The sequence below is a fragment of the Chionomys nivalis genome, chromosome 23 (assembly GCF_950005125.1).
Source record: "Chionomys nivalis chromosome 23, mChiNiv1.1, whole genome shotgun sequence".
NCBI lineage: Eukaryota > Metazoa > Chordata > Mammalia > Rodentia > Cricetidae > Chionomys > Chionomys nivalis.
The window spans coordinates 14,675,071-14,698,746 of NC_080108.1; the positions used below are offsets into that span (position 1 = coordinate 14,675,071).

Sequence of the window (23,676 nt, forward strand, 5' to 3'; positions counted from 1 at the left end):
AGAACAACGAGGGCCAAAGCCTTTGTGCGCTCATTTAGATAACAGTTCAGACTCTACGTCTCTCTTGCCTGCACAGTGGAGCCTCGGGTCTGTCCTCTATAGCCCCAGCTCTTGCTCACAGCCACGGTTCCCTCTCATCACTCCTGCCTTCCACCTGTGTGGTCACTGTTGAATGTTGATACCCCAGACGCTGGGAGCCGACAATGGTCACCTTTAGCCTAACAGCGTATACTATATAGAGCACATATCCATAGCCACCATTCATTCCAAATCCCATTTTTGGAGAATATCAATATTTGATCAATCTAGGAAATTCATAAATATACTTGTAACGTTCAAACATTGCGAGGTGTGTGTTTTCCTTTCTGGATTTCTCAATTCTCTTTTATAAAAACAGCCACATGCCGGGCAGTGGTGATGCATGCCTTTAATCCCAGCACTTGGGAGGCAGAGGCAGGCAGATCCTGTGAGTTTGAGGTTAGTCTGGTCTACAAGAGCTAGATCCACGACAGGCTCCAAAGCCACAGAGAAACCCCGTCTCAAAAAACAAAAACAAAAAACCCCCACAAAAACAAAAAACAAACAAAAACCAGCCACACTTCCGTTTCTTATGCTGCCTTCCAGTTAGAGGCTATGCTTGGACAAACACATGTGTATAAACACCTATCTTTGTTTACACAAACGGTGGGTGGTATCCTCCCTGACTTTACTCCATCATTTTAAAATGCTTATTACACTTTTTAAAATAGTTTTTTTTCTCTTACTTTACATGTATGAATGTTTTTCTCACATATATGTCTGTGCACCATGTGTGTGCCTGGTGCCCATGGAGGTTAGAAGAGGGCACTGGATCCCCTGGAACTGAGTTATATATTGGTGGTTAGCTGCCATGTGGGTGCTGGAAATAAAATCCTGGTCCTCTTCCAAGGCAACAAGTGCTCTCAAGCACCGAGCCATCGCCCCAGCTCCACAACTGTATATCTTCGCCATTTTTTTTGTACCAGAATCAGAAGCCCTATGTTCTCTTTTGAATGATAATCCAGAATATGAAAGTAATAAGAATAATTTGATGTAGCTAGCTTCCTAATGATGAACTTATAGGTTGTTTCCTTTTTCTTCCCATCTGTAAACAATAAGACTGGGATGTAACTCAGTGGTAGAACATATGCGTAACGTGTAGAAAGCCCTGGGTTCGATTCCCAGCAACACACACACTATTATGCATATATGCATAAATCTATGAACAAATTGTAATTTGTAACCATGATATTCTTTTTTTTTGTTGTTGTTGTTTTGGTTTTTTTTTTTTTTTTCTAGATAGGGTTTCTCTGTAGCTTTGGAGCCTGTCTTGGAACTCGCTCTGTAGACCAGGTTGGCCTCAAACTCACAGAGATCCACACGTCTCTGCCTCCTGAGTGCTGGGATTAAAGGCATAAGCCACCACCGTCCAGCAACCTTGATAGTCTTGATGAAGTAATACGTGATTTCAAAAACCAATAATTTCAGCTATCTTTCCAAAGGAAACTCTATCTTATTCAGTTATTGCCATCCGCTGCTGTATATATGTACACAAATCATTAGGTCATGTCTGTTATTCCTTTTAGACATTCATATATACACCATACTGTTGGGATCCCTCAGACCCATGAGTACCTCCTTGGCCCCTGCTCTGTGGTATGTTGACCCCTGGTCTTTGGCAGACCTCTGTTGTAATAAGTTTTATACCTTCTTCCATGGTTTTGGAATTTTTATTTTTTATTTATTTTTTTCATAAGATTTATTTATTAATTATGTATACAGTATTCTGCCTACATATATCCTATGGGCCAGTAGAGGGCACCAGATCTCATTACAGGTGGTTGTGAGCCACCATGTGGTTGCTGGGAATTGAACTCAGGACCTCTGGAAGAGCAGTCAGTGCTCTTAACCCCTAAGCCACCTCTCCAGCCCTGGTTTTAGAATTTGAGGATGCAAAAAAAATAGGGAAGGGGAGTGGACAGGAGCATGCACATATGAACATGACTAGCATACCCCTCTTAAGTACACACCACACTCAGGAATGCCCTGGACTTGAGTGTGTTTGGATCTGGCAAGAGGAGTTCTTAGACACTGGTGTGCAGGGCTGTGAAGACAGAACCCATCCATCTCTGGCAGAGATACACGGGCAGCTGCTGGAAAGTGACACCAGGTCTCTGGATGTGCAGAGAGAAAGGCAAGCTCATCCTAACCTCCCCATCTGTTGTAGGTATCCCCATCACCGTGGACCTCCCATGCCTAACCCTGGATATCTACTACCCAAGTTAGACCTCCCCACCCACCCTGAGATTCTACCCACAGCGCAGCAACAAAGCAAAACAAATCACAAGAAGTCCTACTATGTTTCTTGAACATTCTTAGTTCCCCTACTGTGAAGTGGCGTCAAAGCTTTTAAGTATTGTCCTCTTGGTAACTTATTTTCCCCCTTGAGGCTTGGGCTCTGCACGTTTTCCCAGATAGTGATGATTTATTGGCTGCATGCACCACATGTGTCTTCCTTTGGATTATAACTATGCTTTTCATCTTTATGATTGCTTTTAAACAAGCAGGAGTTTTTTTGTTGTTGTTTTGTTTGTTTGTTTGTTTTTTGTTTTTAAAGGTTTTATTTTGACCTGGCAATGATGGCAGACACCTTTAATTTCAGCACTCAGGAGGCAAAGGGAGGTGGATCTCTGAGTTCGAGGCCAGCCTGGTCTATAGAGTTCCAGGGCAGTCGGGACTACACAGAGAAACCTTGTCTTGAAAAACTGATGATGATGATGATGATGATGATGATGATGATGATAAAAATATTAAATAAAAGGTGTCTGTGTGTGGGTTTGCCACTTGAGTAAGCTACCCCAGGAAGCCAGAAGATGGTGTCTGATCTCATGAACCTGGAGTTACAATTGTTTGTGAGCTACATGGTGTGGGTACCAGAAAGCAAACTAAGGCCCTCTATAAGAGCAATATGTGCTCTCAAGCACAGATTGATTTAAATTTGATTTATTTAAATTTAGTCATATTTTTTATTTTATAGTTTGTAATTCTTAGTTACAACTTTAAACTTATTCTTTACCACGAAGTCATTATGCTATTGTCACAGGGCCCCAGAACGTCGTAGGCCCTAGACCTGCGCACAACGGATACCGTGATGGAAGTACCAGGGCTTGGGAACCCAGCACGTGGCAGCTAAGCCTGCCTGCTAAAACAAGAACGAAGACCTCATCCATCAGATCCCGTAGTTCTGAGAAAGTCCCTAAACGCACTAACCTTGGGTTTCGGCTTCTGTAGTTCCGCTTCTGGCTGTTGTTGCTAACTAAGGTGTGTCAGCCAGGGATGTGGGGTTTCTTGTGTGTTGGGTGTGCGCGCGCGCACGCGCATATGTGTGTGTGTGTGCACGCGCGCACACGTGTGCACATGTGCCCACCCTGAGAAAGGCTCAAGACTGCATTTGGGTCCCAAAAACACCTGGTGTAGTCACCAGCTGGCTATTAAATACTTTCTATCGGCTTAAACCTACATCTGAGTGATCTTTCCCTGTGGAAATACACTGTCTCTTGTATTTCTCCAAATACAATGTTGTTCTATACATTTGACTACCTTAAAAACATGATTTAAGTGAGGAGTCAGCTTTTCCATCCATGTGGAGGCCTGCATGTTTCCCAATCCCTTCACCCTGGAATTTCTGTGACTGAATACTACAGGAGAATCGAGAGTTTCTCAGAGGTCAGCTGGAAATTTCTGACCTATTGTTGTTTGGAGCCTAGTTGGAGTCAACAAACCGAGTTCTATTTGATGTCTCAGGCAGCCTGACTTGCTGCCGCTGATCAACATCCTGTTATACAAGGCTAACTTTTAGTATATTCTTTTTGTTTATTTCTACGGGAGGGATTATCTGGGTCATACGTTCCAGTGTTTCTATCTGCTTAGCTGTCCCCACACTGCTCATCGGCAGGAGGGTCTTTGCTACTCCTGTACTTTGCATTTCCATATAAGTAATAAAAACCCGCTGGTCAGATCCTCATGGTCTTTAGGCCTATCACAGTGTCAAAGCATCCGGATTTCTCTTCCTCCTTCCCTCTCTTCCTTCCTTCCCTCCCTCCTTCCTTCTTTCCTTTCTTCCTTCCTTCATTTTTCTTTCCTTCCCTGCCTCTTTCTATCCCTTCCTCTTTATCCTCCTCTTCCTTTCCCTTTTGCCTCATCATTCCCTCTCCTCCTCAAGCCCCCTTTCTTTCTTGGGTCTTATATAGCCCAAGCTGGTCTCAAACTTAATATTCAGCCGAGGCTGGGCCCAAACTCCTGATCCTTTTGCCTCCGTCCTCCCAGTTCTGGGATTGCAGGTGTGCACCACCACATCTAACAGAACCCAAATTTTCTGACCACACACAAAAAAATTTATCTCAGTTCTTGACCTAATACGTGGAACCAGCTATTTTGAATTGAGGACAGAGATAAAGACCACAGTTTGAACCCTGGGACGGGCATACCAAGTTGTGCCATGTTGGGCTTTGGCGGTAGACATGAAGTCACCACTTGCTCAATGGTAAGGGTTGGGCAAAGGTTACTTCTTTGTAAAGTCATGAATTGGGATTGACAGCTCCAGAGACGCCTAACACCACAGGATTCTACAGTTTTACCGTAACAGAAGCAGCTTCAGTGTTACCTTATCCGTAACTTAATCACTATAATTGCCATTATAATTATGGTCATAACTCCTCTGAAAAATGCGATGTTTCATCAGTCACTATCGCCTTGTGCAATGTTTATGCAGGTTTAGCTTCTGACTTCTTCACATCCAGAGTCTGAATGAATCTCATTGGTTGTCTCCGTGGCAGGCTGCGTTGCGTTTTTGGGTCATTCCTGCTCGGGTCTCTAACTGGTTTAGAATATTTGGGACGGACAATGCACTTCTATGGCGTGTGAGAGAACTCTGCACTGCATCTGCCTTTCCCAATTGCTTTATCTCCTTCACTGAATTGCATATGATAGGAAGTGCCACAGCTTCCGGCAGATCCCGGGCATCAGCCCATGTGCACCTAACAAAGAGCTGTCTGGTGTCCTCCTGGTGGCCCTTCCTCGCCCAGGAATCAGCTGGCTACCTGCTCGTATTTCAAAAGTCTAGGCTTTGGCTCTGGCTGACTTCTCACTACTTATGCCTTCTCCTGAGCGCCTGTAGGCCATCGCCTTGCCAGCGATTAGCTCAGGAATAAACAGACTTAACCACGTGACATACAAGGACTGAAGGAAAGAACATAGGGTCAGATCGCTTGATCCCCAGAGCCCTGAACACCACATGGTGCTTCCTCCTTTCTCTGGGTGCTTAGCGTCTGTAATGGCAGCAGATCAGTGAAAGAGAAGGTCCTTGGTACTGTTGCCCCTGACTCCACCTTCTGGGGACCCCTCCCCTCTCCTCTGCTTATACCACATTGTCTTTGTTCTTGTCATTTCAGACTGTGTTTCTTCCATTTGGGGCTGAGAGTTTTCTCATGTAGATCTGGGAGAACCGGCAATTTCTAAAGCCTTTAATTATGCTGCCCGTCTATAACAGGCAATCTTCTGCGGATGTACCGCATTAAAAATTACTGCTATATCAGAGTTTTCTTTGGTGTTGTTTTAAGTGACACATACGTATTCTGAGATGGCGGTGGTTGTTTGTGGTACTTGGGATGGAAAGCAAGGCCTCCCTGGTCTAGGCATATGCCTTACTACTTCCCGGTTTGGTGTCTTGATTTCGTATATTTGTGTTTGTTTTGAGACAAAGTCTCACTCTGTAACTCGGGATGGCATTGAACGCCTCCCTATCTCCCTGCCTTAGGAATCCCTCAGAGCGCTTGGATTGCAGGTTTATGGCTCCCATCCCGTTTGGATTCCAGTTCTGGATTAAACATTCAACAGTGCATGGTGTTTCCAGTGGGAACAATCCCTCTGAGGTCACTAAGATGGCCACACCTGTATCACTCCTCTTGATGACATGTGTCCTTTGACAGTGACTGTAAAATGCATTTTGATCTCAGAAATTTTAAAATGTGACAAAGTTTGTTTTAGAATTGAAGAAAGGTGGGCTTTTGCTTTTGTTTTGTTTTTAATGAGGAGGATGGCTTAACGCTGGGAGCAGAAAGAAAGAAGTGAGTCTCTAAGTGAAGGACGGATGCCTAGTGTGGATTTAGGAGACTTTTGAGAGTCGAAGTGACGCCACTGGCTGCTTCTCCAGGCCCGCCCCCTCTGGCCTAGGCCCGCCCCTCCCCCAGCCGAGGGCCCGCCCCGCCCTGTCTGCGGGCCGACTTGGAGGCGCCCAGCTAGCGCCTCCGCCCCCGAGCGCCAGGGCAGGCGGAGTTGAGGGTGAAGGGAGGGATGTTTGGGGGGCGGGGGTCCCGATGACGGCATCGGAGCGCGCCGCGCCGGGGCGCCGAGCACGACCGCAGGTCCGGGGATTGCGCTCGCACCCTGGCAGGTGGGTGTGGGTCGGGAGAGGGTGGAGGGCGAGGCGGGGCGCACCCGGGAGGCGCCTGAGAAGCGCCCCATCGGTGCTCCCCAGCCTGCCCGGAGCTCCTCACTGGGCCGGCCTGGCTAGGAGGAGTAGCCTGCGAGGGTCCGCGTTTGTAATCGCTTTTGCAAACTTTCCGGGAGGGCCTGTTCCCAGTGGTTGATCGCGCGGGTGAAGTTGTCAGGACTCCTTTGAGGCTCGGGGCGTTGATTGTGGGGATGGAGAAGCCAGGTCTAAGCTCCAGAGCCTTACCTGGAGTGTTACTACCACTCCAGGTAGTGTTATCACACCGCTAGACAGTGTTACCTATGTGTATCCAGGTCCGGGTACCTAACCCGGACCGAATGAATGAGCGGTTATACATGTAAATACAAAGACTAAACAGTAAATACCAAAACAACTAAGTGCAGTGTGGGGGTACTGGTGACTAAGGAATGTGATGAGGAAGGGGGATGGAGCTCGGGGGGAGGGGGGGCGGTCATCACGGATTACTGGGTAGTGTTGTACCCTGTGCTGGGTGCTGGTGATAGGATTCAAAACAGAGAGGGTTCTCGCTTTCCATTTGGAAAGCGAATCTGGCAGTTGCATCTGTGTGGTCAGTGTCTGATGTGGGCAGCTCAAAGGTCTGTCTATGGTGGTGGTGGACACGGAAAAGAGCAGTTTCCCTGGCCCTGTGCAAAAAGTGGGTCCAGCCCCAACACAGAGGTTGCTGACCTGAGAGGTGAGGAGAGGCACGGTTGTCCAGGAGACGGGGAAAGTGGGGTTTCTGTTCTAAGCTTCCTTTATTGGTGGTGGTGGCGTATATAAAAAAAGGAGATTGCTGTGATTGCATTTTTGAAAGTTGCCCCAGGCTGTGGGTTTGGAGAAGGCAGGGAGACTCAGAAGGCTGACAAAAATCATCCCTTCAGGATGTCGGTAGCAAGACAGGATGAGGATAGATCTTGAGGTGTTTAAGAGATGGATTTGGCAGAACTTAGTGATGGGAACTTACCTGGAAGGACCCAATGGCTTCTTTGAAGAAACAGGCAGGCGTCGAGCAGTCTCGGAGATGGACAGTGGTGGACTGTGTGAAGCCTAGTGGGTATCAAGGTGAAAGAGTTCCCTGGTGTGGTGCCCTGTGTGTGGTTGGAGATGAGGTCACAGGGAAGGGGTCCGCTGGAACACTAAACCCCGGGGTGCGAAGTGGTGGGCCTTTTTTTTTTTTTTTTTTTTTTTTGCCAGTGGAGGATGTCGAGAGAAGTTACTGTGTTAAGATGGTATCACTGTTTGGGTGGCATATGGGTGCCAGGTTGAGCAGACGCTCTCAACTTTGAGCATCCCTCTCCAGTCTACCTAAGGTCTACAGCTGTGTGGTCTGGTCCTGATGGCAGGGGCCTTTCCTTTTCTCTGCAGATCCGAGAGCTGCCCTCCTTCATCATGGGGCTGGAGGCCCAGAGGCTGTCTGGAGCTGAGGAAGCCCCGGTGAGGGTGGCCCTTCGAGTTCGCCCACTGCTGCCCAAGGAGCTGCTGCATGGCCATCAGAGTTGCCTGCAGGTGGAGCCGGAGCATGGTCGAATCACCCTGGGGCGTGACCGCCACTTTGGCTTCCATGTGGTACTGGGAGAGGACACCGGACAAGAGGCCGTGTACCAGGCTTGCGTCCAGCCCCTTCTCGAGGCTTTCTTTGAGGGCTTCAATGCCACCGTCTTTGCCTATGGTCAGACAGGCTCCGGGAAGACATATACCATGGGGGAGGCCAGTGTGGGTGAGTGACCTGTACTGTGCCCATTTGACCACTTTGAGGGGCCTCAAGGTCTTCCTGAATTTCTGCCCCCCTCCCCCCCTCCCCCGAGAAGGTGACATGCTGAGGAGGGAATGAAGATTTCCTGGACAGAGATCAGCACTCCATAGTGGGACTAGCCATGCCAGCTGCTGGGAAAGGCAGGAAGGGTGGGTGGAGTTGTGGGTGGGTGTCTTTCTCGAGATGAGATAAGATGGGTTTTGGAATCGTAACGTGGGAAGGACAAGGCAAGTTGGCGTGTCTCAAGGCTTCCAAGGTCTAGGAATCTTGTTCTAGTCAGAGCAGTTGAGATTGGAGCCTCTGCATCCGGGGAAGATTCTTGGGGCCAGTTCCAATGGGAGGAATTCCTCCTTCATAGTAGCATGAACTATTTTCTCTTGTCTTTTGTGGCAGAGTCTTGATGTATCTGAGGCTGGTCTGGAATTCACTGCATAATGTAGGCAGACCTCAAACTATCAATTTTCTGCCTCAGTTTCCCAAGTGTTAGGAAATTATAGACATGCACTACCATACCATGCTCTAAACTTTTTTCTTTTTAAAAAAAACTATTTCTTTTTATATGTATGAATGTTTTGCCTGTATGTATGTATGTATGTGTGCTACATGTATGCTTGGTGTCTTCAGAGGCCAGAACAGGGTACCAGATCCCCTGGAATTAGAATAACAGGTGGTTGTGAGCCACCATGTGGGTGCTGGAAACCAAATCCTGGTCTTCTGCAAAAGTAGTAAGTGACCTTAACCCCTCAGCAACCTCTCCAGCACCATGTCCTTTTTTTCCTACACACTCATTTAATTTATGAGTGCTCCAACTCATGAGTTCGTCACCCTGTTTCCTGATATTATCACAGTAGGGGTGAGGATTTTAACAAGTGAGTTTCGGGGAGACATAAGCAGACCATAGCATTACAAAGGTATAATCGTTTATTATATGAAGAAAATGCAGAAAAATACAAAATAGCATGTTTGATAATTGCCTCTTCGAGCATTTTCTCTGTGAAAATAGTTATTCTTTAAACATGAATTTATTTTTTATTTATTTTTTTGTCTTTCGAGACAAAACTGTGTAGTCTCTGTGTCATCCTCACTGTCCTGGAATTTACACCATAGACCAGGCTGGCCCAGAACTCAGGGATCCACTTGCCTCTTCCTCCTAAGTGTTGGGATCAAAGGCATGTGCCACAATGCCCAGCTAAACATGGCATTATTTTATACTTACTCTTTTCTAGCCTGTTTTATTTTCTTAATAATATGCCATAGGGCTGCAGTTGTAGTAGCTCACTGGTGGAGTTGCTGTCATGTTGGAGGTCATGACTTTGATCCTCAACACCACATACATGGACGCCTACCCTCAGATGAATAATATTTCATGGTAAATGTTCATGGCTTATGCAATACCACACCTGGCAACATCTGAATTTTCTGGCCACAGAATAGTATTTTAGTTCCTGACCCTGATATGTGGAACTATTTACTTTGAATTGGGGATAGTGATAAAGACCAGATATGTGTGTGATGAATATTTATCATTAAATATTATTCAGTCGTGTGTGTGTATTGCTGTGTATTGAACTTGGGGTCTCACATGTGAGCAAGTGCTCTACCACTAAGCCACAACCCTAGTCTTTCGATCTCCTTTTTATTTAGTAACTTCCTGGCATTCTGCTGTGAGTATATTTAAGCAAACTTCATATGGGATCTTAGGATGAATACTCTACTTCCTTGAAGAAAACTAAGAGCCCTTTAGTTAGCTGTGCATGGGCCATGCTAGTGACTTACTGGTCCCAGGGTATCTGATATCTGTTGGGGCTGATGAAACCATGAGCAGTTGCTCGAATTCCCTAATTCTGTTTAACCATCCCGGAGCACCGCCTACCGGGGGCTGTCTGTCCATCTTGGTCCTTGTCTTCATCTTCTCCATGCTGCAGCCCCATTCTCAAGCTGATGGTGGGGTGTAGGATACTTGGGCCAGGTTTAGCTGGGCGGATGGCAGCAGGAGACTCTGTGGTGTCTCCCTAGCCTCCCTGCATGAAGATGAGCAGGGCATCATCCCAAGGGCCATGGCCGAGGCCTTTAAACTCATTGATGAGAATGACTTGCTGGACTGCCTGGTGCACGTGTCCTACCTGGAAGTGTACAAGGAGGAGTTCCGAGACCTGCTAGAAGTGGGCACTGCCAGCCGGGACATCCAGCTTCGGGAAGATGAGCGGGGAAATGTTGGTGAGAAATCTTGGGGACTGAGAGTGAGGCCTGTGGCAAGGAAAACCTCAGGCTGCTCTGAGAGTGGGCTGGCTTACCTGTGTGGGAGAGACAGTCCATGAAGGAAAACACCATCCAGGCTTTTTTTCCCTGCCTCCAGTGAGTTGAATATATGCTTCTGTGTCCAGAGTGAAAAGCACTAAGGTTAAGTGTGGGAAAGCTGGGACCCTGGGCATGAGTGGGTGCTTCTGGGGGAGGAAGAACAAGTAAGAGTCTGGACTGTTGTGCTTGTCTTCTCGCTGTCTGTAGGAGAGCCGCTCACAGTCTTCTGTGTCCACAGTGCTGTGCGGGGTGAAAGAAGTGGACGTGGAAGGCCTGGATGAGGTGCTGAGCCTCCTGGAGATGGGCAACGCTGCGCGCCACACAGGCGCCACCCACTTCAACAGGCTATCCAGCCGCTCACACACGGTCTTCACTGTGACCCTGGAGCAGCGGGGACGGGCTCCCAGCCGGTTGCCTCGACCCGCCGGCGGCCACTTGCTGGTCTCCAAATTTCACTTCGTGGACCTGGCAGGCTCCGAGAGGGTACTCAAGACCGGCAGCACCGGCGAACGGCTCAAGGAGAGCATCCAGATTAACAGCACCCTGCTAGCGCTCGGCAATGTCATCAGCGCTCTAGGGGACCCTCAGCGCCGCGGCAGTCACATTCCCTACCGCGACTCCAAGATCACCCGGTGAGCTGGCCCATCTCTCTGAGCTCGGTTGGGGTCATGGAGCCCTCCAGGAAGGGTGGCTTTGTCACCTGGTCCCAGGTGAGTATTCACAAGAGCTCAGCCGCTGATGCTCATCGTCGTCTGGCCGGCAGGATCCTCAAAGACTCCCTGGGAGGGAACGCCAAGACGGTGATGATCGCCTGCGTCAGCCCCTCCTCGTCCGACTTCGACGAAACTCTCAACACCCTCAACTATGCCAGCCGCGCCCAGAACATCCGCAATCGCGCCACAGTCAACTGGCGGCCCGAGGCCGAGCGCGCCCCCGAAGAGCAGGCGGGGGGCACGCGCGGGCCGCCGCGACACCGCTCGGAGACGCGCATCATCCACCGCGGCCGGCGCGTGCCCGGCCCCGTAGGGGGCTCCACGGTAGCAGCTGCCGGCCTGGGCGCCGAGTGCGCGCGCTGCCGGGCCCGCACTAGCGCCGCCTACAGCCTCCTGCGAGAACTGCAGGCAGAGCCGGGGCTGCCGGGCGCAGCTGCCCGCAAGGTGCGGGACTGGCTGTGCGCTGTGGAAGGCGAGCGCAGCGCCCTGAGCTCTGCCTCTGGGCCCGACAGCGGCATCGAGAGCGCTCCAGCCGAGGACCAGACGGCGCAGGGGAACAGCGGGAGAAAGGTGGTCCTGGGGTGGGCTCGGGGTAGGGATCGAGGGAAGAGGGTCCTTGCTGGGCAGTCGTGCCTGTTAACAGTATATTCGGGGTTCACTGTCACTTCCTTAACTTTATTTAGCTTCTGGATCTGTTAAACAAGGATATTATAAGATCGGAAGGTGTAACAGGTACCAAGCACACTGGTAAAGACCGAGGTGTTCTTAATATAACATTAATAAAAAAGTGACCTGTGGGAATAGTGACCACATCTCTAATTCCAACCCCGTGAAAGAGGAAACATGATCACGAATTCCAGGCTAGCCTGGATTACATAGAAATACCCTAGCTCAAAACTAAAGTGCTATTAATAATAAGCAAAATTTAAAGCATTATTAATAATGACGGGAGATAGCTCAAATGGCGTACAGAGTAAACGTAAGGCTAGATGGGCCAGGAGCACCCGTTGCAAGGCAGCTCTCGGAACAAAATGGAGAGTAGGACTGGGTGAGCTGGGGGCAGGGCAGAGAAAGAGTTGGGGTGTCCCAGTGCCTTAGCAGGTCCCATCTTAGCCTAAAGCTTTTTTCCTTGCCGCATAGGGAGATGAGGGGGCCCAGCAGCTGTTGAGCCTGCAGAGCCAGGTGGCCCGGCTGGAGGAGGAGAATCGAGACTTCCTGGCAGCTTTGGAGGATGCCATGGAGCAGTACAAACTGCAGGTAGGATGCTCTTCCTGCAGGAGGGAGGGAGAGTTTCCCAGAGTTTGTTTGAATGGGGAACTGGGGCAGGGGATGCTGGTGAAGGGGTCTGTAGAGATGGGAGGTGCCCGGCATGGACAGAAGCATGGGGGTGAGGGCAGAACAGAGAAGGGAGTGCGCTGACAGCCATGCCTGGCACCTCGGCCCTTGCATGAGGGCAGCAGGGTGTTATCTGGGAGTCTGTTCATCAGGTCAGCATTATGCTGGGCTCTCCGGTCGGGGTAAGGGGAGGCATGCGGGCATGGTGGGAATGTGATGGGCACTGGACATGGGAGCTTGAGTCAACTAGTGTAGTTAGTATGTTATTCAGACAGGATGGGATCCAGATGGGGTCAGTGGTACTCAAACGTCTGCTTCATCCCAGAAGGTGAGATGTTCTGATTTGTTTTATGCTGGTCAGCAAACATCCCTTGGCATCCGTGTCCCCTGGACTGTGTCTTGCAGAGTGACCGCCTGCGAGAGCAGCAGGAGGAGATGGTGGAACTGCGGCTCCGGCTGGAGCTGGCACGGCCTGGCTGGGGAGCACCAGGGCTCCTGCAGGGCTTGCCTCCCGGGTCCTTTGTGCCTCGACCTCACACAGCCCCCCTGGGGGGTATTCACACTAACATGCTGGGCATGGTGTCCCCCACTTGTCTTCCTGGAGAAGTTAGCTCTGAGCAGGTGAGGAGACGGCAAGGCTTGGAGCAGGGTCAGGGCAACATTGGGGTGTGTGTCCCTTGTTCGTGTCTCCATGGGACCAGCTGTGAGTTATAAAATGCCTATTTTAAGCGTCCCTAGAGAAAAGGCCAGAATACGAGACTGTAGGGCCTCTCAGAAGTGGACAGGGCCAGTGAGCATCTTGAGACCGCTGGAGGGAGGAGACTGGCGATGACAAGGTGGCACCTTGTACACCTGAAGATGGAACTCTTAATATCTGCGGGTGGCTCTTTTCAGGCTCACTCCTCCGCAAGCTCTGCTCTGTCTCCCCAAGGCTTGGTCCCCTGCCCATAGGTTCTGCAGCTTGGGGTCTTTTGGATAAAGTTGATTCTGTACTCCTCAGATCTCCAGCTCATCTCAGCTCTGCAGTTGTAGAGGGCTCAGGTTGGGTGGGAGTCTGTCAGGTACCCGTCATTCCGGCAGGGCGTCAATGGTGAGAAAGGGCTTAGGTTCACATGAGCTGCCTACTAGAAAGGGCAGGTTGTCACCTGAGGAGACCCAGATGCTGGGGGATCACATCCTTCCTTGAGGACGAGACTACTTTCCAATGTGTCCCTTGACAGATCTGGAGGGTGAAGACAGGGCGACGGAAGTTGAGGAGAGGAGGGTGTGCATGGCTGGGCACACCCCAGCAACAGCCTTGGGAGGGAGATGGCTAGGAGGATGCCCCACAAATATTCTCATCCTGAGTCCCTAATGTTCCCCTAGCAGGTGACAAACGGCAGGGAGGTCAAGGCGGAGGTGCTGGCCCAAGTGGACAAGCTGGGAAGTAGCTCTTCCAGTACCTCAGAGGAGGAAGGGGAGGAGGAGGAAGAAGAGGAGCCACCCAAGCGGACCTTACACCTTCGCAGGTGAGGGAGACCCAGAGTGTGGATGCCCAGGATCCTCTCAGGGCTGTGCTAGGCTGTGGGAGACTCCTGGTCATTCTCCCAGTGGTGGTGTGAAGGCCTCTCACATGACAGAAGGCGCTTGCCTGTCTCATGTTCACCAGCCCTTGGGGGACTGTGAGCTCGAGTTGGGAAGGCGTCGCTGGGGTGCCTGTGAGAGGAAGTGCCCAGGCCTCCTGCTGCTCAGTTTCCAAGGTGATCCTTGGTACCTGCAGCTTCTTGGCATCTTCTAAGCTCTGCTCCTGACTTCTGGCTTCTGCCTCATCCTGATCCTGAGGGTTGGAGGGTCCAGAGGCCTCTCCTCTTCCCGCCATGCCTAAGAGGTAGTAGCTAGGCTGGGTTATGAGCTGGGGAATAGTACTGACTTCTGCTTCTGCCTTCCAGAAATGGGATCAGCAACTGGAGCCAGAGGGCAGGGGTCCAGCCGGGGAGCCCACCTGACAGGAAGGGCCCAGAGGTCTGCCTAGAAGAGTCAGCTCCTGCCAACCCTGCTCCCCATGGTAAGCTGGATGGAGAACAGAGAGGGTCCTCTTCCTGTCTCTACTCACCTAGGAGCCCCTCCACACTACTCTTCTGCTTCCTCCACTCTTAGTCAGGATGCTGACCCTAACAGTCTGCATATCATAGCAGTTGGTGGCAGCAAGGTCCCAGTCCAGCCCCGCCAGGCTTCAGCTGCCATGGCCTCGGAGTGGCGGCTGGCTCAGGCCCAGCAGAAGATCCGGGAACTGGCCATCAACATCCGGATGAAGGAGGAGCTCATTGGCGAGCTGGTCCGCACAGGTGAGTGGTTCCTCCTTGGTCCCCAGTCGCCTGGCATTCTTCCTATGCTGCTTTGGAGAGGGTTTGGCAGTGTTCCCCTTAGCAGCACAGGCCACAGGGCCTAGGTCTGAGACCTAGCTCAGCCTCTTCTAGCTGTGTGGCCTTCAGCAGGTATCATAACCCCTCTGCTTCCTCTTGCCTGAAGGGAGTGATGCCTGAACCTGTTTCATAGGATGGCTGTGACAGTGAAATGACGTCACTCTGGTGGTGTGTCTTGACTAGCCCTCAGTAAACAGAGCCCCTTACTTCCTGACCTGCTGTGTTGGAGGTGCCGAGACCAGTAACTCTCGGTCCTCGTCACACAGTATAAATCAGAACCCACTCCCTCCAAATGGGCCACATCAGGTACTGGTGATGAGCTGAGGAACGGGGGATAATTTTAATGGTAACCATTTGATAGGTTTTCAAAAAAATTTTTAAAACATTTTTATTTATTCTCTATCCCCCCTGCCGTGTGTGTGTGTGTGTCCACGTGCCACAGTGCCCCTGTCGAGGTCAGAGGGTAATTTACAGGGGTAGTTTTCTCCTTCCGCCATGTGGCCTGGGGATCAAACATCGGTAATTAGGCTTGGTGGTAGACATCTTTATTAAAGGTGTGCATCATCACTGCCCAGGTCTGAATATCTTAGCTGTGAATTTATTAGAAATTCCCTTTTCAAACTTTCAAACAGACAGTGAAGAAAGAAGAGTCCAGACCCATTTCTTTGCTGAAAGCTTTTGAAACAAATTCCAGCTACCGTACCCTTTTACTTTTCTACCTACAATGGCCTCACCAAAACAAAAAACAAAAAAACAAACAAACAAACAAACAACAAACAACCAAACTTGGACCTTTTCCTGACTAACCGCCCTGCCATGCCCCTGTCGTTTTCTCTCCTTTTCTTAGATGGTTTTATGTAGTCCCAGTTGGTCTTAAAGGTGCTGTGTAGCCAGCGCTGGCCTCGAACTCTTGATCCTGCCTCCACTTCCCAAGTGCTGGGATTACAGGCTGGCTTGTGTATTTTGTGCAGTGCCGGGGGTGAAGCTGCAGGCTCTCCACATTAGAAACTCCTGTTCCTTTAGTACCCAGGCACTGTCCGCTGGTGACCCAGCGGTGTTCTTCAGCCTCATTGGCTTGAGTCGGACTCCCATACCTGGGCCCTGGGCAGGCTCTGCTGGCTTCGTGGGCTTCTGAGGTCTCCCATCTCTCAGCTCTGAGTCATCCTGCCAGAGTGTGTCTGTTCACTCCCAGCAGGGGTGTTTTTCCTCTGTCCTTCGTATTTCTTGCAGATTGAAGCTAGAGATATATGCAGGTTCAGGGTATATATTGATTGTTGTCAGGCATTAGATAAAGATAAAACTTGCTCATTTGGGTCACTTCTGTAAGCAAAACTCATTTAAAAATTGAGTAGGGGGCTGGAAGGGGTGGTGCATGTATTTAATTCCAGCACTCGGGAGGCAGAAGCAGGTGGATCAGAGTTCAAGGCCAACCTGGTGAACATCAGGAGTTTTGGTCAGCCAGGACTAGAGGCAGGGTTTGTGTGTGTGTGTGGGTGTGATTTAGCAAATGGATTAAAGAAAGGCTGGCGTGAGGGCTTGAAGAAACCCATGTAGTGTTCCAGCCTGGGAAACAATACTCTGGAAAGGGGTCTGCCTGTGCCACCGTCTGGGACCCGCTTTCTTCCAGGGAAGGCAGCCCAGGCCCTGAACCGCCAGCACAGCCAGCGCATCCGGGAGCTGGAGCTGGAGGCCGAGCGTGTCCGGGCGGAGTTGTATGAAGGGCAGAGACAACTTCGGGAGCTGGAGGGCAGGGAGCCCCAGGATGCCAGCGAGCGGTCCAGGCTTCAGGAATTCCGCAAGAGAGTGGCTGCAGCCCAAAGCCAGGTACAGGTCAGTGTTGGGGTTCCCCAGTGGGGGGGGGGGCTGGAATCTGTATGTACTGAGATCCTTGCCATCAGCCCTAGCTGGTGGCAGTTACTCCTCCTGGCCCCTAGGCTGGTGCCACAGGTAAGTTGTAATAAGCTTAGTTTTCCACACGACAGGAATAGAGAGGTGGGTGCTGCCTAGCGACCAAGGAAGGGCGGCCATCTAAAGAGAATGTCCTTCAGCCCACTACGCTGTCCGTGCATGCATCCCAGCTTGCTCTCCAGTCCCGTCTTTCCTGTTTGTCAGTGTGTGTGTCCACCGGACCCTCATTAATTTAGCTTGCTTGCTTTTTTCTGGGAAGGAAACCTAAGGCCTTGAGTATTACAGAAGATTGCCCAGACCGAGCACTGTCCCCAAGGCCTGGTTTAGCCTTCCGCCAGACGACTGCTTAGCTGTGTGTGCCCGTCTTTCACATGATCCCCTTGAGCAGCTCGTGCAGTTTATATTCATTCGCTAGTGCTGCGAGAGCGGATTCTCACAGTAGAGGCTGGACGTCCAAGTTCAAGGCCTCCACAGGTCTGGCCTGTCCGAGGCCTCCTGAGGCTTGTGGATGGCGGTCCTCTCTGTCTGTGTGTCTGCCTTCCTGTGCCCCTGTGCTCTTGGTGTTTCTCCCTCTTTTATTGAATGCCTGGTTGCTAGTTTAGGGTCGCCCTCAGGCCTCCACTTACTTCGTGAAAGGCCGCTCCATCTCTGAATACCGTCCCATTCAGAGTGTGGAGGAAGGCAGCTTGGCCCTCAGCCCTGTCCGTGTCCGTCCTAGCTTTTCTCTTCAGACGATCCCAGCTGCCTCTCCACCTACCCACCCATCTACCCTTCCCTCCACTTCCCTCTTTCCTTCTTTTCTCAGTTCCAGCCCAAGAGGTGATCTGGTAGAATGGCTGAGAATATGGGCTCTGGAACCCGCCTGGCTTTAAAAACCTGCCTCTGTCTTTTTGTTTGTTTTTCAAGAAGGTGTTTCTTTGTGTTACTCCGCTTGTCCTGGAATTCAGTTTGTGGACCAGTCTGGCCTCCAACTCACAGAGATCTGCCTGTCTCTGCCTCCCAAGTGCTGGGATCAAAGACTTACTTATTTTTATGTGTATGAGTGTTTTGCCTGAATGAATATATGTGTAACACATGTGTGCTTGTACCTGTAGAAGCCAGAAGAGGGCATCAGATCCTCTCTCTGCAAGTGGAGTTACTGATCGTTGTGAGCCCATGGAGGTGCTGGGAACCCAACCCAGGGTTCCAGCAAGTGCTCTTAACCCCTGAATCTCTCCAGTCCCTGGGTGGGGGTTCTTGATCAACTCCCCTAACCTCCCTCTCTGTGCCTGTTTCCTAATCTATAAAGTGGGGATAATGGTCATACCAATTTTCTTTCTTTATTTTTGTGTGTATGTATAAGGGCGTCACAGTGTGTGTGTGTGTGTGTGTGTGTGTGTGTAGTTCAGAGAACACCTTTTAGGAGTTGGCTTTCTCCTTCCACTGTGTGGGTCCCAGGAATCAAACTCAAGTCAGTCACCAGGCTTGGCAGCAAGCATCTTTACCCACTGAACTATTTCCCCAGCCCAGCAAGCAGACTTTGTCATAAGTCTGTTAGATCAGTTACTATGTACTGAGCATCTAGCACAATTCACCCAAAGAACAGAAGTTGTCATAGCTACATTATTAGTGTTCTGCTGTCATTAGCCTCCCGTCCACCTACCTTTCCCTCCTTCCTTGTGTCCTCCTGTTCACCCACCTGTTGGCCCTGCCCACCCTTGCTAAGTGCTAAGCACTGTGCCAGGCTCCTTACGAGCTCCGTGCCTAGCCCTGTGGCTGCTCTGTGGGTCCCAGGTTCTGAAGGAGAAGAAGCAGGCGACCGAGAGGCTGGTGTCACTCTCAGCTCAAAGCGAGGCCCGGCTCCAGGAGCTGGAGAGGAACGTGCAGCTCATGCGGCGACAGCAGGGGCAGCTTCAGAGGCGGCTCCGGGAGGAGACCGAGCAGAAGCGGCGTCTGGAGACAGAGATGAACAAGCGACAGCATCGCGTCAAGGTCAGGCTCTGGCTGGCCGGGTGGGTGAGGGTTCCCGCTGCTCACAGCTACACCATCTTAGAAACAGGCTACTGGAGGTTCTCTGAGAGGGGTCCGTCAAGAGCTTATAGGAAACTTGGGGCTTATGAGCGCATGCCATGGCCTTGTCCGGCAGGCCTTCTCTCCACCGCGCTTCTTCCTCTCCTCACCGGGCTTCCTCCCCCCAGGAACTGGAGCTGAAGCATGAACAACAGCAAAAGATCCTGAAAATCAAGACGGAAGAGATTGCAGCCTTCCAGAGGAAGAGGCGCAGTGGCAGCAATGGCTCCGTGGTTAGCCTGGAGCAGCAGCAGGTGCGGCTGGGCTGAGCCCGTGTCCCCGTGAGATTGGCGGGGAGCCTGCTCGTTGCCACTGTACACTGGGGATTTGCTGTGGGACCTGCTGCTCTCTCTGTGGGGCCTTGGGTAGTGGCTCCAGCTCGAGGCGGGTACTGAGATCCCCGCCTCCCCCACGGTCCCTCAGAAGATCGAGGAGCAGAAGAAGTGGCTGGACCAGGAGATGGAAAAGGTGCTGCAGCAGAGGCGGGCGCTGGAGGAGTTAGGGCAAGAGCTCCATAAGCGGGAGGTCATCCTGGCTAAGAAGGAGGCCCTGATACAGGAGAAGACCGGCTTAGAGAGCAAGCGCCTGAGGTCCAGCCAGGTGAGCCCCCCCACCCCCACTCCCCTCCACAAGATTCCTGGCCAGGTGAGGCCCTACAGGGCAGTGTGTAGGTGGGTGAGGTTCTTCGAAGTGATGGTCTTGCCAGGTAAGACAGGGGAAGCTTTGCCCTCTGGGCTGTATCCTATGGGTTCCCACAAATCCCAAGGCTTTAGGCTGTTTATGATACAGGAACTAGCATATGGGACAGTGGTGCCCATCCCATAGTCCACTTCACGTTTTGCAAACAGCTTTTTGGGACCCACATGGGCAAAATGAGGAACAGGTGTAGGAAATGGTATGGCCAAGTAGATTCCAGCTTTGGGGGAGGCAGGCTGTGTGTCCATTTGCATCTGCCATGGTTACCTCCTCTTTAATAGGAAGTCCAGCTGCTGATGGGATCAGAATGTGGCCAAGAGAATTCAGTGGGACTATGTCACACCCAAATCCAGGCCTGTTCTAATCCAGGTGCTTGGGTCAAAGCCAGTTTCCTGAAGGGTTGTGGACACTCAGACTAGGAGCACAAATCTGAGAGGCCCGGGGGACGTTAGGTGATCTCTAACATCCCTTGGACACAGTTCCCCTTGCTTCTTCCCACATGAGCCTCCAGGGAGGGTCAATTTCCCATAGTCCCATACTCTCCAGCCAAGTCTCCTGATAGCCGCCCGCACAGCAGCTTCTTGATATTAGTCTTTTCTCTCCGCTTGCACAATCCTCTGGGCCATCTCCCCCACAGATGACCTGGTCCTCTGAAGGGCCCTGCTCCCTAAGTGAGCATCGGGGTTACAGGTAGGCCAGGGAAGGACCCATATCCTCCTTAGCACCTAGTGAGCCAGCCGGGCCCTTTCTGTGTCCTCTGTGAGGACAGTACCTGCTCCTTCTCTGACCACTGGTGGTGCTGCCTCAGGCCCTAAACGAGGACATCGTGCGCGTGTCCAGCCGTCTGGAACACCTGGAGAAGGAGCTGTCTGAGAAGAGTGGGCAGCTGCGGCAAGGCAGTGCCCAGAACCAGCAGCAGATCCGTGGGGAGATAGACACCCTGCGCCAGGAGAAGGACTCGCTGCTGAAGCAACGCCTAGAGATTGACAGCAAGCTGAGACAAGGAAGCCTGCTGTCACCCGAGGTATGGCCACTGGGAGGCCACCCAGTACTGTCCCTATGCTTCAGCTCTCTGACTGATCCCTTGTCCACCCTCTACCTCCTCTCCTGGCTCTGTCAGTGCTGGCCCTGCTGCTTTAGGACACAAATGCCCTAGTGTGTGCTAAGCCTCGTAAGGTGGGGTGAGATTGTCTCTTGGGCCCCCTCGATGGATGCGGGACCTTATGGACTTCTCAGCTCCCTTCCAGCGGAACTAGACGGCTGTGCTGTGCTGTATACAAAATGCTCTTCCTCCTAACAGCGAAAGCCTGCACTGCATAAGCTTATCCCTGGTTGTCCAGGGTCTTAGGCAGTCCCAGCAGCTCCGCTTTCTGGAGCTCCCCAAGCGTCTCCCGAAGGGAATAGAGGTAGCTTCCCTTGAGAACCCAGCCTCAGAGCATTGTGTCCGTCATGCTCTATCAGGCAGACCCTGGTGCTGTTGCAGTGAGGGGCACTTCTGCTATGTTCAAGACATTCTCGGGTCGAGGGGACACGGCTCAGCTGTGTCTATGCGTTGGCTGTTTTATATCTGTCCAGGACTCTGTTGATAGGGAAGGTTAGTACCCCTCCTCCATGCATGCACCTGTTTCTTCAGGAGGAGAGGACGCTGTTCCAGCTGGATGAAGCCATCGAGGCCCTGGACGCCGCCATTGAGTATAAGAACGAGGCCATCACATGCCGCCAGCGGGTGCTGCGGGCTTCGGCCTCCTTGCTGTCACAGTGTGAGATGAATCTCATGGCCAAGCTCAGCTACCTCTCCTCCTCGGAGACCAGAGCTCTGCTCTGCAAGTATTTTGACAAGGTGGATTACCAGCACAAACCCTTGCCTCTGCTTCCTTTATCTTGTTGCTGGAGGCTCTGCTGGCAACTCCAAAAAGTTTGTCCCTTCCTCCCAGATGAGGAGTCAAGGGCAGGGTCCCCTTTACTTTCCAGTCTCTTTGAAGTTATCTCAGTGAATCTAGGACTCAGTCTCCTCTCCCTTCTGGTCTGAAGGCCCACATTCATGGGATTTCAAGAGAGGCTGTTCCCCGTCCCCCCCCCCCAGGGATATGTTTTGAGGTACTTTTGGTTGATATTTGGGAGGTGAGGAAGGAGGCCCCACAACCAGGAATCACCCAGCCCCAAATGCCTTATTCTTTGGTTGAGAAATCCTGCTCTGGGTGCAATCCCACGGTTCCACCGTGTACTCTGTGGTGGGGAAAGGTTTGTGGTAAGTTCACCTGGACAGCCAGCTCTGATGTTGGGAGTTCACTGTCTATAGCACTGTGTGAGAGGCAGGAAAGACCCGGTGATTTCCTGGGGACCACGTGGGGAAAGATAATGGCGTAGTGGCTGAGCCTGGCTGGTCTTGGGACAGGTGGTGACACTCCGAGAGGAGCAGCACCAGCAACAGATCGCCTTCTCGGAGCTCGAGATGCAGCTGGAGGAGCAGCAGCGGCTGGTGTACTGGCTGGAGGTGGCACTGGAGCGGCAGCGCCTGGAGATGGACCGCCAGCTGACCCTGCAGCAGAAGGAGCACGAGCAGAATGTGCAGCTGCTCCTCCAGCAGGGCCGAGGTGAGGGCAGGGGAGTGCCGGCGCTCTGCCCACAGCCTCTAGGCCAAGGTGCCCTGCCCACAGCCCTCACTCCTTAATCCTGTCTCTCCACACCAGAGCACCTCGGCGAGGGTTTAGCAGACAGCAAGAGGCAATATGAGGCCCGGATTCAAGCTCTGGAGAAGGAACTGGGCCGACACATGTGGATAAACCAGGAGCTGAAACAGAAGCTCGGGGCAGGAAACACGGCAGGCCAGAGCCGAGGTAAACACTGGTGCTCCCTGTGAGTCTGCCCCACTGGGTTTGGGGACATCTATGTCTTCTTTCATGACTGACAAAGATGCTGTTCTGACAGGTGGGGAGAGGAGAAGCCTCTGCCTGGAAAACAGACAAGGCCTTGGAAATGAAGATGGGCTCCACCCAGCAGCTCCTGAAGCTCTCTGGCAGCCCTCCCTTCTGGAGGGGGCGCCCCGTGCTTGGGATGAGAGCAGGGACTTGGTCCATGCCCCACTACCCCTGACATGGAAACGTTCAAGCTTGTGCAGCGAGCAGGGCTCCTCTGAGGAGCTGAGGGCCCGTGAAACAACTGAACCCCCAGGAGGGCGGGTGCTATCCGTGGGTGAAGCGGGCCTCTCCTGGAACTTTGGACCTTTGCCTAAGCCCCGGTGGGAACCCCGAAGAAACAGCCCATGGATGATCGATGTCAGGAAAAACCCCCTGTAGGCCTTGGTCAGGCCCTGCCTCCAATTGCAGTCCTGCTGAGAGGCTGCCTGTTGGCTTCTGTGAAGGACAGCCTCACACTGTAAACCCTGTCTCATCTTTACACTAATTGGAGTCAGCAAATTCGGGCTGAGCCCCAACTGTGGTACTGGGGATCAAATCCAGGAAGTCTTTTTCTTTTTGAAACACATGCAAACTCCTACTGCCCCTTTAAGCTGTAGTACCTGACAGCTACCTTCCATTTGTGGGACACAGCTGGAGATCATCCAAGGCTTGATGACAACAGGGTTAAAGCTTCGATGGTCTTGTGTAGGTGGGGAGCTAGGAAAGTTATTACCATTTTTAGAATTTTTTAAAATATCATTTAATAATAAACAGAAATAATGTCATTACAGTTCACATCTTAAATGTGCCCACAAGACTCCTGAAGGCCGGTCCTCAGCGAAGCGGTGGAGCCCATTGGAGCTGGAGTCTAGTGAAGTTAGGCTATTGGAGAGCATCCTTGAAGGGGATACTGGAGTGAGTCCTGCCCCTCCTCTCTACTTCCTGGCTGCCTCCCTGCCAGTGCACAGGTGGACAAATAGCCACGAACTTTGACCTCGGAAAGCCCGAGCCAATTTGAAGCCCTTTCTTTATCAGTGGTATTGGGAACAGAACCCAGGCAGACACTCCAGGTCTGCCTTTTCTTCATTTTTAGTTT

General features: G+C 51.6%; 1 protein-coding gene across 6 annotated transcripts; it reads left to right on the forward strand.

Annotated features, from left to right (window-relative positions):
- The first annotated feature begins 6,415 nt into the window (after window positions 1-6,415).
- Window positions 6,416-23,346, forward strand: Kif7 (kinesin family member 7). Of its 6 annotated transcripts, none has more exons than XM_057756162.1 (19): window positions 6,416-6,469; window positions 7,895-8,246; window positions 10,299-10,499; window positions 10,819-11,212; window positions 11,344-11,863; window positions 12,434-12,550; window positions 13,034-13,249; window positions 13,994-14,136; window positions 14,557-14,672; window positions 14,800-14,952; window positions 16,658-16,860; window positions 18,712-18,909; window positions 19,116-19,241; window positions 19,411-19,587; window positions 20,492-20,707; window positions 21,317-21,523; window positions 22,079-22,277; window positions 22,374-22,520; window positions 22,612-23,346. In XM_057756162.1, the coding sequence occupies exons 2-19, from the start codon at window positions 7,919-7,921 to the stop codon at window positions 22,977-22,979; spliced, it is 4,029 nt and encodes a 1,342-aa protein (XP_057612145.1). In that variant the 5' UTR covers window positions 6,416-6,469; window positions 7,895-7,918; the 3' UTR covers window positions 22,980-23,346. The 6 variants fall into 6 exon arrangements, with proteins under 6 accessions (XP_057612145.1, XP_057612149.1, XP_057612147.1 ...); XM_057756166.1 differs by having other exon boundaries at window positions 16,658-16,854; XM_057756164.1 differs by having other exon boundaries at window positions 14,803-14,952.
- Window positions 23,347-23,676: the final 330 nt, after the last annotated feature.

Coding starts and splice junctions, on each gene's coding strand:
- Kif7 (XM_057756162.1), top strand. CDS start 7,919: ATGGGGCTGGAGGCCCAGAGGCTGTCTGGAGCTGAGGAAGCCCCGGTG. Junction 8,247..10,298: donor CATGGGGGAGGCCAGTGTGG/GTGAGTGACCTG, acceptor GTGTCTCCCTAG/CCTCCCTGCATGAAGATGAG. Junction 14,673..14,799: donor TGCCAACCCTGCTCCCCATG/GTAAGCTGGATG, acceptor TGCATATCATAG/CAGTTGGTGGCAGCAAGGTC.